The sequence below is a fragment of the Podarcis liolepis genome (assembly GCF_965112155.1).
Source record: "Podarcis liolepis genome assembly, chromosome: 2".
Lineage (NCBI taxonomy): Eukaryota > Metazoa > Chordata > Lepidosauria > Squamata > Lacertidae > Podarcis > Podarcis liolepis.
This window is the reverse complement of record NC_139555.1, coordinates 21,105,132-21,119,908: the sequence shown is the minus strand read 5'-3', so window position 1 is coordinate 21,119,908 and position 14,777 is coordinate 21,105,132. Positions and strand designations below refer to the sequence as shown.

Below are 14,777 nucleotides of genomic sequence, written 5' to 3'. Positions count from 1 at the left end.
GGCGTTGTGGCGTTGCACAGAGGGCCGGGCCAAAAGCGGGGAAGGAGGAGAGCGCTTGAAAAGAGCAGCCCAGGGTCTGGTGCAACCATGGCAAGTTCACTTGGTGGCAGAGGGAGGGAGGGAGGGAGGGAGAGAAAGGCCTTGTTTCACCTTAACGAGAGAGCAGTCGTGTAGGCTGGCGCCTTTGCATGCTAAGGGCTGCGTGCCTTTTGAAATCTGGTGCAAGCACGGAACAAGAACGCAGAATGGCACTAGGCACGGAAATGCCTGGGAGCTGCAGTCTTTAGAAGCAGGTCTTTGCATAGCAAATCGGAGTTCCAAAAGAACATGAAATCCCAGGACTCGTAGAGTTAGAAAGGGACTGCGAGCGTCACCCAATCGATCTCAATAAGTGGTTACCCATCCAATTTGAAACCAGACTAGACCCTGCTTAGCTTTGCAAATGTACTGGCAGTTTTATCGCTGCACCACTAGGGTCGCCTGAGGAGAGGAGGGGCTTCATAATAATATTAATATTCATAATTTATTATTCATTCCCTGCCCATCTGGCTGGGTTTCCCCAGCCACTCTGGGTGGCTCCCAGCAGAATAATAAAAACAGGAGAAAACATCAGATATTAAAAACTTCCCTAGGCAGGGCTGCCTTCAGATGTCTTCTAAAAGACAGATACAGTGGTACCTCAGGTTACATATGCTTCAGGTTACAGATGCTTCAGGTTACAGACTCTGCTAACCCAGAAATAGTACCTCGGGTTAAGAACTTTGCTTCCGGGTGAGAACAGAAATCGCATGGGGGCAGCGGGAAGCTCCATTAGCTAAAGTGGTGCTTCAGGTTAAGAACAGTTTCAGGTTAAGAACGGAACTCCAGAACAAATTAAGTACGTAACCAGAGGTACCACTGTAGTTGTTTATTTCCTTGACATCGGATGCGAGGGCGTTCCACAGGGAGGGTGCCACTACCCAGAAGGCCCTCTGCCTGGTTCCCTGTAACTTCACTGCTCATAGTGAGGGAACCTCCAGAAGGCCCTTGGCGCTGGACCTCAGTGACCACTGGACCTTCAGTGCTCCTTGCCCCTTCCCCCTAGCTAGCAGGAGCAGAATATTATTGAGAGCAAGCAAATCAGTTCAATTGCACTTCATCAGAGCAATGGTTGCAGAATCCAGCTTTTCATGATAAAGAGTTTGGGCTGCCCTTGGTACTAAACGTCTGGGTGGTTTTTGTTTTGTTGTGAAGAACACAAGAGTACATGTAGCTGTGAAGTAAGGGACCCTGTGCCATGTGGTGCAGGCTCTTTCTGCACCAGGGATCTTTCCCGGGCACTGAAATAAAGCCGCTGTCTCTTGGAAGGAGGGACTGCTATTTATAAAGCATTTCCTCATCTGGTGCTGTTGATTACAGCTGCAGCCGCAAGCATATAGGCAATTATAGGTAGCAGCCTAGGGCAATCATTTGTAAGGTTAGCACCTCTGTTGCAGCAGCAGATGGAATGGCCCTTCGCTGCAAAGTGCCACTCTGATGCAAGCAAGGAAGGAAGGAAGGAAGGAAGGAAGGAAGGAAGGAAGGAAGGATTCCTGTATAGACAGTGAAGTATTGGGAAGCTTGGCAGTGGGTGAAGGCAACCTAGCAGCATGATGGGATGGGAGAAGTCCAGTGAGAGATTTTAGTGAACAGTAGGAACCAATTCCCATAGAGGCTGCATGCACAGCTCATGACTTCCCCCAGAGAACCCTGGGACAGGGGTCAGCAACCTTTTTCAGCTGTGGGCCGGTCCACTGTCCCTCAGACCATGTGGTGGACCAGACTATATATTGGGGGGGTGAACAAATTCCTATGCCCCACAAATAACCCAGAGATGCATTTTAAATAAAAGGACACATTCTACTCATGTAAAAACATGCTGATTCCCGGACCGCCCGTGGGCTGGATTTAGAAGGCGATTGGGCCTTAGGTTGCCTACCCCTGCCCTGGGAACTGTAGTTTAAGGGTGCTGGGAATTGTAGTACCGTGTGTGGTAAACTAGAGTTCCAGGAGTCTTCGGGGGAAGATGTGGGCTTTAAAGCATTTGGTGGGTGGCACTGTGGTCTAAACCACAGAGCCTCTTGGGTTTGTTGATCAGAAGGTCAGCAGTTTGAATCCCTGCGACGGGGTGAGCTCCCCTTGCTCTGTCCCAGATCCTGCCAACCTAGCAGTTCGAAAGCACACCAGTGCAAGTAGATTAATAGGTACCATTGTGGCAGGAAGGTAAACTGCATTTCCATGCACTCTGGTTTCCGTCAGTGTTCCATTGCACCAGAAGCAGGTTAGTCATGCTGGCCTGGGTACTGCCTGATTAGTGTGACCTGCAACAGGTCTGGTTCTCCATTTGCGAAATTACCTCCCTGGGGAAGTGCTTGTGTCTCCCATATTATTAACACTCATGGGGAATTTAGAAGCATCCCTGCTCATCCAGCAATTTGATGGCTGAGAGATGCTGTTCCTAGAATCCTTACCTTGAAACGCTTAGCTGTGAGCATATGTTGACTGATTTAAAACGTTTTTAGGTGTTCTTAATGTGTGGGGTTTAATAATAATAATAATAATAATAATAATAATAATAATAATAGAAGAAAAGTTGTATTGTTTTGCTGGTTTGTTATTTGATGCCCTGGGCTCCTCCGAGAGGAAGGGGAGTTAGTAAGTAGTAATAATATTAATAATCATCATCATCCCCATAGGTATGTGTATCAATAATAATAATAATAATAACAATAATAATAATAATTTATTATACCCCACATATCTGGCTGGGTTTCCCCAGCCATTCTAGGCAGCTCCCAATAGAATATTAAAAACACCAAACACTAAAAACTTCCCTAAACAGGGCTGCAGCTCAGACTGACACTTCATGCACCTGACAACGTGGACTGTAACTCATGAAAATCGATGCCAATAATACATTTAAGGCGCAAGAAGACAAACAAGCGCACACTTGCCATGCATTTAAATCACATCCAAAACCTATAGCTCCCCCCCCCTCCAATCCTGGAGACTGTAGTTTGTTAAAGGGTGCAGGGAATTGTAGCTCTGCGAGGGGAAGCGAGTTCCCAGGATTCTTTGGGAGAATACATGTGCTTTAAACATATGGCGTGTACGCAGCCTTTGCTGTTTTTGCTGTAACACGCACTAATAAGCCAACCCCTGTGGTACAGTGGTTGCAACCTATGAGGCTGAGTGAAAGAGTGGGAAAGGCAGACAGAAGTCATGGGCTGGGTGGCTGGAATATAGTACTGGGGGACGACGACACTGATTTACATGCTTTTGGCTGCAAACGTGGACTTCTGCCCTTATTCTGAGTAGATTTATTAGGACGGTAGGTGTACCAAGGGCCAGATACAGACCATCACGGCAGCATCCCAGCTGAGTTATTTGTCTGTGATATGATGAAGGATCCTGCAGGAATTGCGAATTGTCAAACCTTCGGGCAGCAGTCAGATTTCCGTGACAGTTTCCAAATGCCCAGGACGTTTCTGTGATTTGCAAAACTGCCGAACTTGCAAGGACCGGCCTCGAAAATGCTATTTTTGGTTCCTTATTGCCCTCCCTCCCTGCTCTCGCAGTAGCCAAGATTTGAGGAAACTGGGTTGTGCTTTGCTTGGAGTGCGCTAGTGCCTCCTGAGGTTGCCCCCTGGTGGGGCTGCCATTGTGAAGGGAAGGCCATTAACGACAGTGATGGCAAACAGGCAGGCTAATTGAAATAAGCAAGTTTGGAGAGTCCTTCCAGCTGAATTGCAAGGAGGGCGGCTCTCCAGCTTAAACTGGAGTACGTGAGATGATACCTTCTATCATACTGGCTTGCCTGTGGAATATGGAACAGAATGCAGGCTCTGGCGCTGTTCAGAATGAGAGTTGGTGCAGGAGCCAGACAGATGTCATTCAGGTTTATAGAAAGGAGTGGGGTCCCTTAGATGTTTGGGGCAAGGGCACCTTAACTCGGAGCAGGGCCTTTAGTGTGGCTGCCTGTTTTGCGGAATAGCATTTCTGAGATTCGACAGGACCCCACTCTCTGCATTTCTTCCCCTGTGTTGGCAAAATGACAATTGCCCAGCTCTGAAGTTTCCTTGCCTAGGCATGCCCCTCCTGTTCTCCCGGGTTCTCCCTCCCCATTGCTCAATCCCCACTACCTACCCCTCTGCCACCCAAGGATAGGTGGGCTGGCTTATTTAATTTAGTAGCTTTTTATCTTCTTTGGAGCATCCTGAAGACTCCTGCGTTTCCAAGTACTTGCGGCTTTATCAGTTGTTAGGTGAGCTAGATGGGAAACTTGTGTCATTGCGCTTTATTAACTTTGCTAGGGGAGAGAATGGGGACACGGGTGGCACTGTGGGTTAAACCACAGAGCCTAGGACTTGCCGATCAGAAGGTCTGTGGTTCAAATCCCCGCAACGGGGTGAGCTCCATTTGCTCGGTCCCTACTCCTGCCAACCTAGCAGTTCGAAAGCACGTCAAAGTGCAAGTAGATAAATAGGTACTGCTCTGGCGGGAAGGTAAACGGCGTTTCTGTGTGCTGCTCTGGTTCACCAGAAGCGGCTTAGTCATGCTGGCCACATGACCCGGAAGCTGTACACTGGCTCCCTCGGCCAATAAAGCGAGATGAGCGCCGCAACCTCAGAGTCGGTCACGACTGGACCTAATGGGCAGGGGTCCCTTTACCTTTACCTTTTTTAGGGGAGAGAAACCATAACTCTTGGTGGCAAACCACCTGCATTACATATTGAAGGTCCATCGTACCTGGCCTCTTCAGGTGGTGGGAAGAAGAAGAAGAAGAAGAAGAAGAAGAAGAAGAAGAAGAAGAAGAAGAATTATTTATTATTTATACCCTGCCCATCTGGTTAGGTTTCCCCAGCCACTCTCGGCAACTCCCAGCAGAATATGAAAAACACAATAAAACATCACACATTAAAAGCTTCCCTAAGGGCTGCCTTCAGATGTCTTCTAAAAGTCAGATAGGTGTTTGTTTCCTTGACAGGAGGGCATTCCACAGGGCGGGTGCCAATACCGAGAAGGCCCTCTGCCTGGTTCCCTGTAACTTGGCTTCTCACAAGGGAACCGCCAGAAGGCCCTCGGAACTGGACCTCAGTGTCTGGGCTGAATGATGGGGGCTGGAGATGCTCCTTCAGGTAGGGCTGGGAATGTCCCCTTCCTGAAACCTTGGAAAGCCATCCTTGCAGACCATAATAGTGAGCTAGATGGACCAATGCTCTGACTCGGTATATGTCAGTTTCCTATGTTCCTAGTTTGGGTTTTGCTTTATTTTGTATTCCACTAATCTTTCACCCCTACCCCCCCCCCCACCTTCCTTCTTCATTATTTTTTAAATTAACTTTTTTATTATTTTGGATAATAAAAGAGGTTGGCTGGTTGCTTTAGGTCACTGTGGTTTTATCTCCCATGAACAAGGCTGCTTGGCCAACACACTCACAGAGTAAGGATGCTCCCAGTAGTCTCCATAGCAGGGGCATATTCAGCTACAGGGAATCAGGCAGAGGGCCTTCTTGGTAGTGGCACCCACCCTGTGGAACACTCTCCCATCAGATGTCAAGGAGATGAGTAACTATAATTTATAAACCCTTAGAAGGCATCTGAAGGCAGCCCTGTATAGGGAAGCTTTTAAATGTGTAATGTTTTACAGTGGAACCTTGGTTGTCAAACATCTCCATTGATGCACGTTTCGGCTTTCAAACACCGAAAACCCGGACGTAACTGCTTCGGTTTTCCAAAGATTTTCAGAAGCCGAATGTACCTCACGGCTTCTGTGTTGAGTTTGCCTATTGTATTGAGGCTTCAGCTTTCAGTTTTCGGTTTTTGAACATTTTGGAAGTCGAACGGTCTTCCAGAACGGATTACATTTGAAAACCGAGATTCTACTGTATTCTGTTTTTATATATGTTGGAAACCACCCAGAATGTCTGGGGCAACCCAGTCAGATGAATTGGGGTATACCGTAAATAATAAAATTGTTGTTGTTGTTGTTACAAGCTTACACCAGGTTAATGGGCTTGATTGGTGAGAATGCTGAGAACGCCCTGAAAAAGATCCTTAAAACACACATACCCCTCATAGAACTACAATTCCCAGAGTTCCACGAGGGCCGGAGATAATTCTGGAGCCAGTTTAAGTCTGTAGTCCTAATGTATCTGCAGGTCCTTCCCACAAGAGTGTCTGTCACTGATGGCTCCACATGTGTATTCCTGGAAACAGCTCAGTTGCACTGTGTCACTGCTGGTTGCATGACCCTCTCTCTCTCTCTCTCTTCCTTCCCTGGTGGCTCATTGCCTTGCTACCCACACAACATCTCCTCAGAGGTTTGAGATGAGCACATCTTGCCTACAGGTTCGGGGATAAGCTCTCCCTTTGGTGTGGAGTCAAGGAGGGGCAGGAGAGGCCCGATTTCAGAGGGATATGAAATTAGCAATGTCTGAACTGTTCTAGGAGATATGGCAAGGGAGAAGGTTGAAATAAGAAGTGTTAAAAGAGGTGTAAAAAAATAATAATTCAGGAACACAGAAAGCTGCCTTCTACTGGGTCAGGTGATTTATCCATCCATCCCTGCACTGACTGGCAGGGATTCTCAACAGGGTTTAAGGCAGGGACTTCCCCAGACCTATCTAGAAATGCCAAGGTTTGAACTTGCTGGTTCTGCTCTGCTCCCTTGGGCTTGGGAGAATTCTGCTTTGAGCCTTGGAGAAGCAGGTCTGTTGGTGTTGGTCTCCTTGTCAGGGGTGCCAACTTGAATAAAATATTGAATAAAAAACAAAAATATCACATGATGGGGCATACCCACCTCATTTGAATAGCAATGTCCATCAACTTGGGGGGGCTGGCACCCTCAAATATTTTATTGTGGGACGTCGAAGGGACCTCTCCCCAGTCTTTTGGAAATGTAGCATTATTTTTAGGTTATAAGTTTTGCTTTGGAAATAGATGGGAAACTTCTAGCTACTAAAAAACATTTTTTGTTTAGGCAACCCTATCCAGATATATAGAATGTTGTGTGTTTTAATCTGGTTTCAGCTGATTGCTGGTTTTAATTATTTTTGAATGTTTTAAATAGTCGTTTTTAACTGCTTTTTAACATATACTTTTATTGTTCTGCTCTTTCCGTAAACCACTTTGGGGTTGTATTACAAAAAAGCGATTATTATTTTTAAAGTATTTTTATTAAAGATTTCTTGGTTTACAAAAGTATGTGCAATGTCTCTTTTTTCAGGTTACATTTTCTACAGATCAGTTTCATTTGTTATGTAGATACAGTGGTACCTTGGGTTAAGTACTTAATTCGTTCCGGAGGTCCGTTCTTAACCTGAAACTGTTCTTAACCTGAAGCACCACTTTAGCTAATGGGGCCTCCTGCTGCCGCTGCGCTGCCAGAGGACGATTTCTGTTCTCATCCTGAAGCAAAGTTCTTAACCCAAGGTAATATTTCTGGGTTAGCGGAGTCTGTAACCTGAAGTGTATGTAACCTGAAGGGTATGTAATCCGAGGTACCACTGTATTGTGAAATCAGTCAATCAATTAAACAAATTCCGCTTCAAAGCAGAGAGCAAGTGCTTAATCCTTTCCCTGCCAGCTGTTTCCCCTTTTAAACCCAACCCCCTCTAGCTCCTTTTCTCTCTGTAGGGGTAAAGATGCCACGAACCAGCCTTCCTTTGCTCCTGATTGTCCACTTCTGGGTTCCACAGAAACTTGTGTAATGTGTAGTCTGGCCTTTGACACACAGAAAGGCTCGGGTAGTTATGAATGCCAAATCAACTAATCACCTTCACCTAGCAACTTTCAGTGGTTATAAACCAGGGGTCAGCAAACTTTTTCAGCAGGGGGCCGGTCCACAGTCCCTCAGACCTTGGGGGGGGGGCTGGACTATATGGGGGGGGGGTGAACGAATTTCTATGCCCCACAAATAACACCAGAGATACATTTTCAATAAAAGCACACATTCTACTCATGTAAAAACACACTGTTTCCCGGACTGTCCGTGGGCCAGATTGAGAAGGCAATTGGGCCGCATCCGGCCCCCGGCCTTAGTTTGCCTACCCATGCTATAAAAGGTAAAGGATAAAGGGACCCCTGACCATTAGGTCCAGTCATGGCCGACTCTGGGGTTGCGGCGCTCATCTCGCTTTATTGGCCAAGGGAGCCGGCGTACAGCTTCCGGTTCATGTGGCCAGCATGACTAAGCCACTTCTGGCAAACCAGAGCAGCGCATGGAAACACCATTTACCTTCCCGCTGGAGCGGTACCTATTTATCTACTTGCACTTTGATGTGCTTTCAAACTGCTAGGTTGGCAGGAGCAGGGACCGCGCAACAGGAGCTCACCCCGTCGTGGGGATTCGAGCCGCCAACCTTCTGATCGGCAAGTCCTAGGCTCTGTGGTTTAACCCACAGCGCCTTCCTATATTAATGGGTTCGCTCACTCGGGTTTTAGGCATGACCTGGTGTATGTCTTAAATTGGCTTGTTCTGTTCCTCTGCTGTATGTAAACTGCCCCACTGCCAACCCTCTCTTACACACACACACACACACACACACACACACACACACACACCCTTTCTTCTGCTGTAGCCACTAGGCCTCATTCTTCTGCCTGTTCTGGCAAAGCCCTCGCTCTTTCATCCTCCTCCTCACCAAACAGCCTTCTCTAGGATCCATTTCCAGCATCCCACCTCCACACAGACTGATCCTCTGGATATAGTAGGGACAAAGAAAAATGCCACTTCAGCACCATTCCTATTCAAATCTATGCAAATGAATCAAGGCGGCTGGGGGGGGAGGGGGGAGGGCTCTGGTTCTCCACTGGTGAGAAGTTGGGGGTTTGAGTCCAGATGCTGCAGGCGATGACTAACTCTGCATGGAACAAACAGGGTAAAAATAGTCAGAAACTGGGGATGTACCAGATGGTGCCAACTCCTGGGGAGATGGTGGGGAAGAGGAACTAGGAATGTTGACTCCCCCTCCCCTCCCTTCCACCCCATACTGGGCATCTGGAGGATGGGACATGATAAAGCATTTTTACATTCCCAACTCCATTCTGCATCTATGGTTCCTCAACGCACCTTCTTCCTTTCCATTGCCAGGTTATTTCCCCACTCTTTCCTGATGCCAGTGTTTCGTGAATGCTTGCATTCCTAACCTTGCGAGCCTAACCTTTTGATTCCTAACCTTGAGATTCCTAACCTTGAGAGCCAGTGTGGAGTAGTGGTTAAGAGTGGTAGACTCGTAATCTGGGGAACCGGGTTCGCGTCTCCACTCCTCTACATGCAGCCGCTGGGTGACCTTGGGCCAGTCACACTTCTCTGAAGTCTCTCAGCCCCACTCACCTCACAGAGTGTTTGTTGTGGGGGAGGAAGGGAAAGGAGAATGTTAGCCGCTTTGAGACTCCTTAAAGGGAGTGATAAAGCGGGATATCAAATCCAAACTCTTCTCTTCTTCTTCTTCTTGCACAGCTCCCCAGGTCCCCTTCCAACAGTACCAGGAGTTTCCTGCCTTGCCATTGGTGCCGCTCCCTATATCTCACTTAGCCGTGCATTTTCAGTAGTTTCAGTGTTTATACATCGAACATACGTGCTCCTTTTCTTGCACGTGTTGCACCATGAATCCGTTTCTGATGATCGCTGTTGAAATCCAGGGCTGGTTGCATTTCGCTGTGGTATGTGCAAACAGTTGAAAAGAGCTGTGTCGTCGCAATGCCATGCATTGTGAAAGTCACTGATGGCTTGGTGTCTGTGCAGTATGCACAGTGTGGGTGGTGTTGTGGTCTAAACCACTGAGCTTCTTGGGCTTGCTGATCAGAAGGTCGGAGGTTCGAATCCATAGCTGTCAACCTTCCCTTTTTTTGCGGGAAATTCCCTTATTCCAGGGCCGTTTCCCGCTGCTTCCCGCTGTTATCCCGGATTGTTAGATATCCCGTAGACTGTCCCCGGGACAGGTGAGGCTGCTGATCCCTTATTTTTGAGGCTGCTGATCCCTTCTTTTCAAATCTGAAAGTTGACAGCTATGTTCAAATCCCCACGACGGGGTGAGCTCCTGTTGCTCTGTCCCAGCTCCTGCCAACTTAGCAGTTTGAAAGTATGCCAGTGCAAGTAGATAAATAGGTGCCATTGTGGCAGGGAGGTAAATGGCATTTCCGTGTGCTCTGGTTTCCATCACAGTGTCCAGAAGTGGTTTAGCCATGCTGGCCACATGACCCTGAAAGCTGTGTGTAGACAAACGCAGGCTTCCTCAGCCTGAAAGCGAGATGAGGGCCGCAACACCATAGTCGCCTTTGACTGGACTTAACCATCCAGGGGTCCTTTACCTTTACCTTTTTATAGTTGAGCCCTTAGTTCAAATATTCAGCAGAGAGCCATGGAGTGTTTACATGATCAAGCGATGAGATGAGATCTGGGGGTTTCCATGTGTTGTATTGTGCATTCATTATTTGGGCTTGTGAATGGATAGTTCCGTTGGTTAGAGCATGGCGCTGATATTGTGTCAAGAACATGTTGCAGAATATGCCCACAATTAAACACCATAGATTTTGACCTATAAAGCCCTAAATGGCTCAGGACTGCAATACCTCAAGGACCGCTACTTTCCATATGAATCGACCCAGACCCTGAGATCATCTTCTGAGGTCCTCCTTTGTGTGCCTCTTCCTCGAGAGATCCAGAGGGTGGCAACATGAGAACGGGGCCTTCTCTGCAGTGGCCCCCGTCTATGGAATGCTCTCCCTAGGGAAGTTTGTCTGGCGCCTTCATTATACACCTTTGGGTGCCAGGCAAAAACGTTCCTTTTTAACCAGGCCTTTGGCTGACCTAATCAACAACCTATACCCTTTAAAATGTGGCTCTTTTTTTGGGGGGGGGTGTTATTGGATTACTGTATTGTTTTTATTTTTATTTCATATATTATGACCTTTTGTGAAATGCCCTGAGACCTCCGGTTACAGGGCAGTAAAAAGGTAAAGGGACCCCTGACCATTAGGTCCAGTCGTGACTGACTCTGGGGTTGCGGCGCTCATCTCGCTTTATTGGCCGAGGGAGCTGGCGTACAGCTTCCAGGTCATGTGTCCAGCATGACTAAGCCACTTCTGGTGAACCAGAGCAGCGCACGGAAACGCCGTTTACCTTCCCGCCGGAGCGGTACCTATTTATCTACTTGCACTTTGATGTGCTTTCGAACTGCTAGGTTGGCAGGAGCAGGGACAGAGCAATGGGAGCTCACCCCATCACGGGGATTCGAACCGCCAACCTTCTGATCAGCAAGTCCTAGGCTCTGCGGTTTAACCCACAGTGCCACCCGCGTCCCCGACAGGGCAGTAGATAAATTCAATAAACAACAACAACAATAAGAGCCTGGAAGGGCCCCAAGCAGTGTGAATGCCAGACCAAAGGCTAAGGAGTAATGACTTGCCCGAGTAATTCTTTGGCTTAGGTGGCGGGTTCTTGAACTAAGATCTTCACCAAAACCAAAATCACCCAGTAGGCATCTCTCCCTCCCTCCCTCCCTCCCTCCCTCCCTCCCTCTCTCTCTCTTGCAGACAGCAATTTTGTACTGGGCAATGCCCAAGTCCGTGGCGCCTTCCCTGTGGTCTACTGTTCCGATGGCTTCTGTGAACTGACCGGCTTCTCCCGGGCTGAGGTCATGCAGCGCTGCTGTGCCTGCAGCTTCCTCTATGGACCTGACACCAGCGAACTCGTACGCAACCAGATCCGCAAGGCGCTGGATGAGCGCAAGGAATTTAAGGCGGAGCTCATCCTCTACAGGAAAAGCGGTGAGTCCTTTTCTCACGGCTGGGGCTGCCCTGGTAAGGGCCTCGTGGGGCATAGTGGGGAGGTGTCTCTCGTATGTTGGAGTGTAGAAGGCTGAAGTCTGGGGCGGGTTGCTGGATCGGTCCTTTCACAGCAGCAAAGTGGAGCCTTGGGTGTGGGAGGATATAGATCCCTTGTTTTCAAATCTGAAAGTTGACAGCTATGTTCAAATCCCCGTGACGGGGTGAGCTCCTGTTTCTCTGTCCCACCTCCTGCCAACCTAGCAGTTTGAAAGCACGCCAGTGCAAATAGATAACTAGGTACCACTGCAGCGGAAAGGTAAATGGCATTTCCGTGCACTCTGGTTTCTGTCACAGTGTTCCGTTATGCCAGAAGCAGTTTAGTCCTGCTGGCCACATGACCCGGAAAGCTGTCTGTGGACAAACACCGGCTCCCTTGGCCTGAAAGTGAGATGAGTGCCACAACCCCATAGTTGCCATTGACTGGACTTAACCATCCAGAGGTCCTTTACCTTTACTTTTACCTATTGGACCAGGCATCCCAGTAATGGCAAGAAAGAGCAGGTGAGGCACAGACAGGCTGTTTAGCAGCTCTTCTCAAACCCTAAGGTCTCCAAGGGAAGAGAAGGTGAAAGGCAAGGCAAGGCAATTGACCCATCTGTCCAAGTAGAGTCTCCTCTGTTCTGTAATCTAGACCAGGGGCTCCCAAGATGAGGTGTGCTTTCATCCAGGTGGTCCACGGCACGTCTGCGAAGAGCACTTACAATTTCAATTCTACAGGAGTCAAACTGCAATTCAATAAATTGCAATGCAGCCAAATACAATGATCAATAGAGTACAATGAAAACCCATGCAGAATCTAGCACAGTGCATTACAATTGCTAAAACAGTTACTATCATCTGACAAACAAGACTGCTTGTCTCCTTAGGTGTCCCCTTCTGGTGTCTCCTGGATGTGGTGCCTATCAAGAATGAAAAGGGAGAAGTGGCCCTTTTTTTAGTCTCCCACAAAGACATCACAGAGACCAAGAGCAGAGCACCTGCGGACAACTGGAAGGAAGGAGGTGAGGAGACACACTGGCTAGGGAGAGCAGAGATTGTCCCATGGGCAGGTCATTTTAGAGAGTGAAACTTCTTCAGCCAGGGGTCTTAAAAATAAGTTGTTGGGTGAAGTCCCATATGCTCAGAGACTTGGAGCCTGTTCATTGGGGGATATAGGAAGCCCAGAGCACTTGTTCTTTAGATGTCCCTTTTATGAGGAGGCACTGCTGGTGAGGCTCGCTGACCTCCTGCAAAAGCAAAAATTAGACCTTTTCCTGTTAGGCAAAGATCATAAGACAACCCGGATGGCTGCCAGATTCTGGGTACAGATCTGTAGGCGCAGACCATCCCCCGACTCAAACTAGTTCGTTAAGAAAATCCCCAAACTCAGTTCCATGAGTGATTCTGGGTCATCTCTCTGTGGTAGCTTATCTTAAAGTTTTAAGTGTCTATACCAGTGTTTTTCAACCACTGTTCCGCGGCACATTAGTGTGCCGCGAAATGTTGCCTGGTGTGCCGTGGGAAAAATTGAAAAATTTGAAAGATTTAAAAAAAAAAACACGTCAATTTTTTGCCCACTAGGCGGGCGCCAAACTGTGTCCACCCTATTTTCCATCCATCCTGGGTGGGGATCAGATCGGATGGGATCGGATGAGAGCGGACAGGCGGTCCGCTCTCATCTGATTCCCCATAGAGAGCAGCGGGGCTCTGACATCTCCCTCTCCGCACACAGTGGTGGTGTGCCTCGTGATTTTTTTCATGAAACAAGTGTGCCTTTGCCCAAAAAAGGTTGAAAAACACTGGTCTATACGCTTATCGCATTTATAAATTTTTAATTTATTGTTATACATTGTTTTAAATGTTTGTTTTCCTTCTGGGATTGTACCCCTAAGTGTGTTTTATAAGCTGGTCTCCGACCGTAATATAGAAATATATATATAACTGTTGGGTGTGAGGAATTCAAATCTGCGGTTATTTTTTTGTGACTGGTGAACATTTAGCTTGGTAAGTCTTTGTTTGGTGAAGAAGCACATAAACTGCTTTTTAAAAACAAATTGTTACTGGTTTTTAAACAAATACAAGAAGCACTAAACAACTTATCCAGCAGTACATCTTAATGATATTTGCTTTATCCATTGTCTCTAGACATGCACTTACATGTTCAACATATTACTTAATGTAACCACTCCACTGAGAATATTGAGTGGTTGGGGTATTGATTTTGGTCATTAGTATAGTTAAAGAAAGGGGTCCACGTTTCTTGGAAGGTATCTCTATCCATTGTGCCTTCAATTGTCCTCCTGTGTCTGGTGAAACACTCAGACATTGCTGTATCCCAGATATTACGGTATTTTCCTATAGGTTCAGGGGTATTTCAGTCTGGCTCTTCTACTGCTGAGCTATCGCTAATCGTGTTGTGGTCAATAAGAAATAAACTGCATTTAGGAAACGATAGAATTTTAATTTTGCCTTCTGAAAATGTCAGGTAATGCGAAATAACAATAACAACAATAAATAAATAAAATAATATTAATATGTAACACAACTGCAAGTACTTGGCAATTGTTTCAAATGATTTCTGTACAGTTTGAGAAACATTTTATTTACCAAGCAAAACTAAATTATATTAATTTGACCCAAATATCTTTCGAATTCCCAAGACATGTTACAACTTTTTAGCACCCTCATTTTTGGAATTCAAAAGCTGAAAAATTCAACACGCCTGAATTGGGCTACGGGGGGGTAGCTAACACGATGCCTTCAGAATGCTGCTGGACTACAAGTCCCATCATCCCTGACCATTGGCCATGCTGGTTGAAGCTGATGGGAGTTGTAGTCCATTGACATCAGGAGAGTACCACATCCCCAAGCCATGGTTGGACCAGAGAGGCCTGAGAGCTCTTAGAGATTGTGCGATGGAGAAAGGTCATATTTCAGTAGCTGGTAGA

The 14,777-nt window shown here is 47.1% G+C and overlaps 1 protein-coding gene across 1 annotated transcript in view; it reads left to right on the top strand.

Moving 5' to 3' along the window:
• KCNH3 (potassium voltage-gated channel subfamily H member 3) overlaps window positions 1-14,777 on the top strand; it is a 70,664-nt gene that overhangs the window by 24,300 nt on the left and 31,587 nt on the right. The window contains exons 2-3 of the mRNA XM_083489918.1: window positions 11,557-11,790; window positions 12,717-12,851. Of these exons, the coding sequence (XP_083346044.1) occupies window positions 11,557-11,790; window positions 12,717-12,851 (369 nt within the window). The remainder of the gene's footprint in view (window positions 1-11,556; window positions 11,791-12,716; window positions 12,852-14,777) is intronic.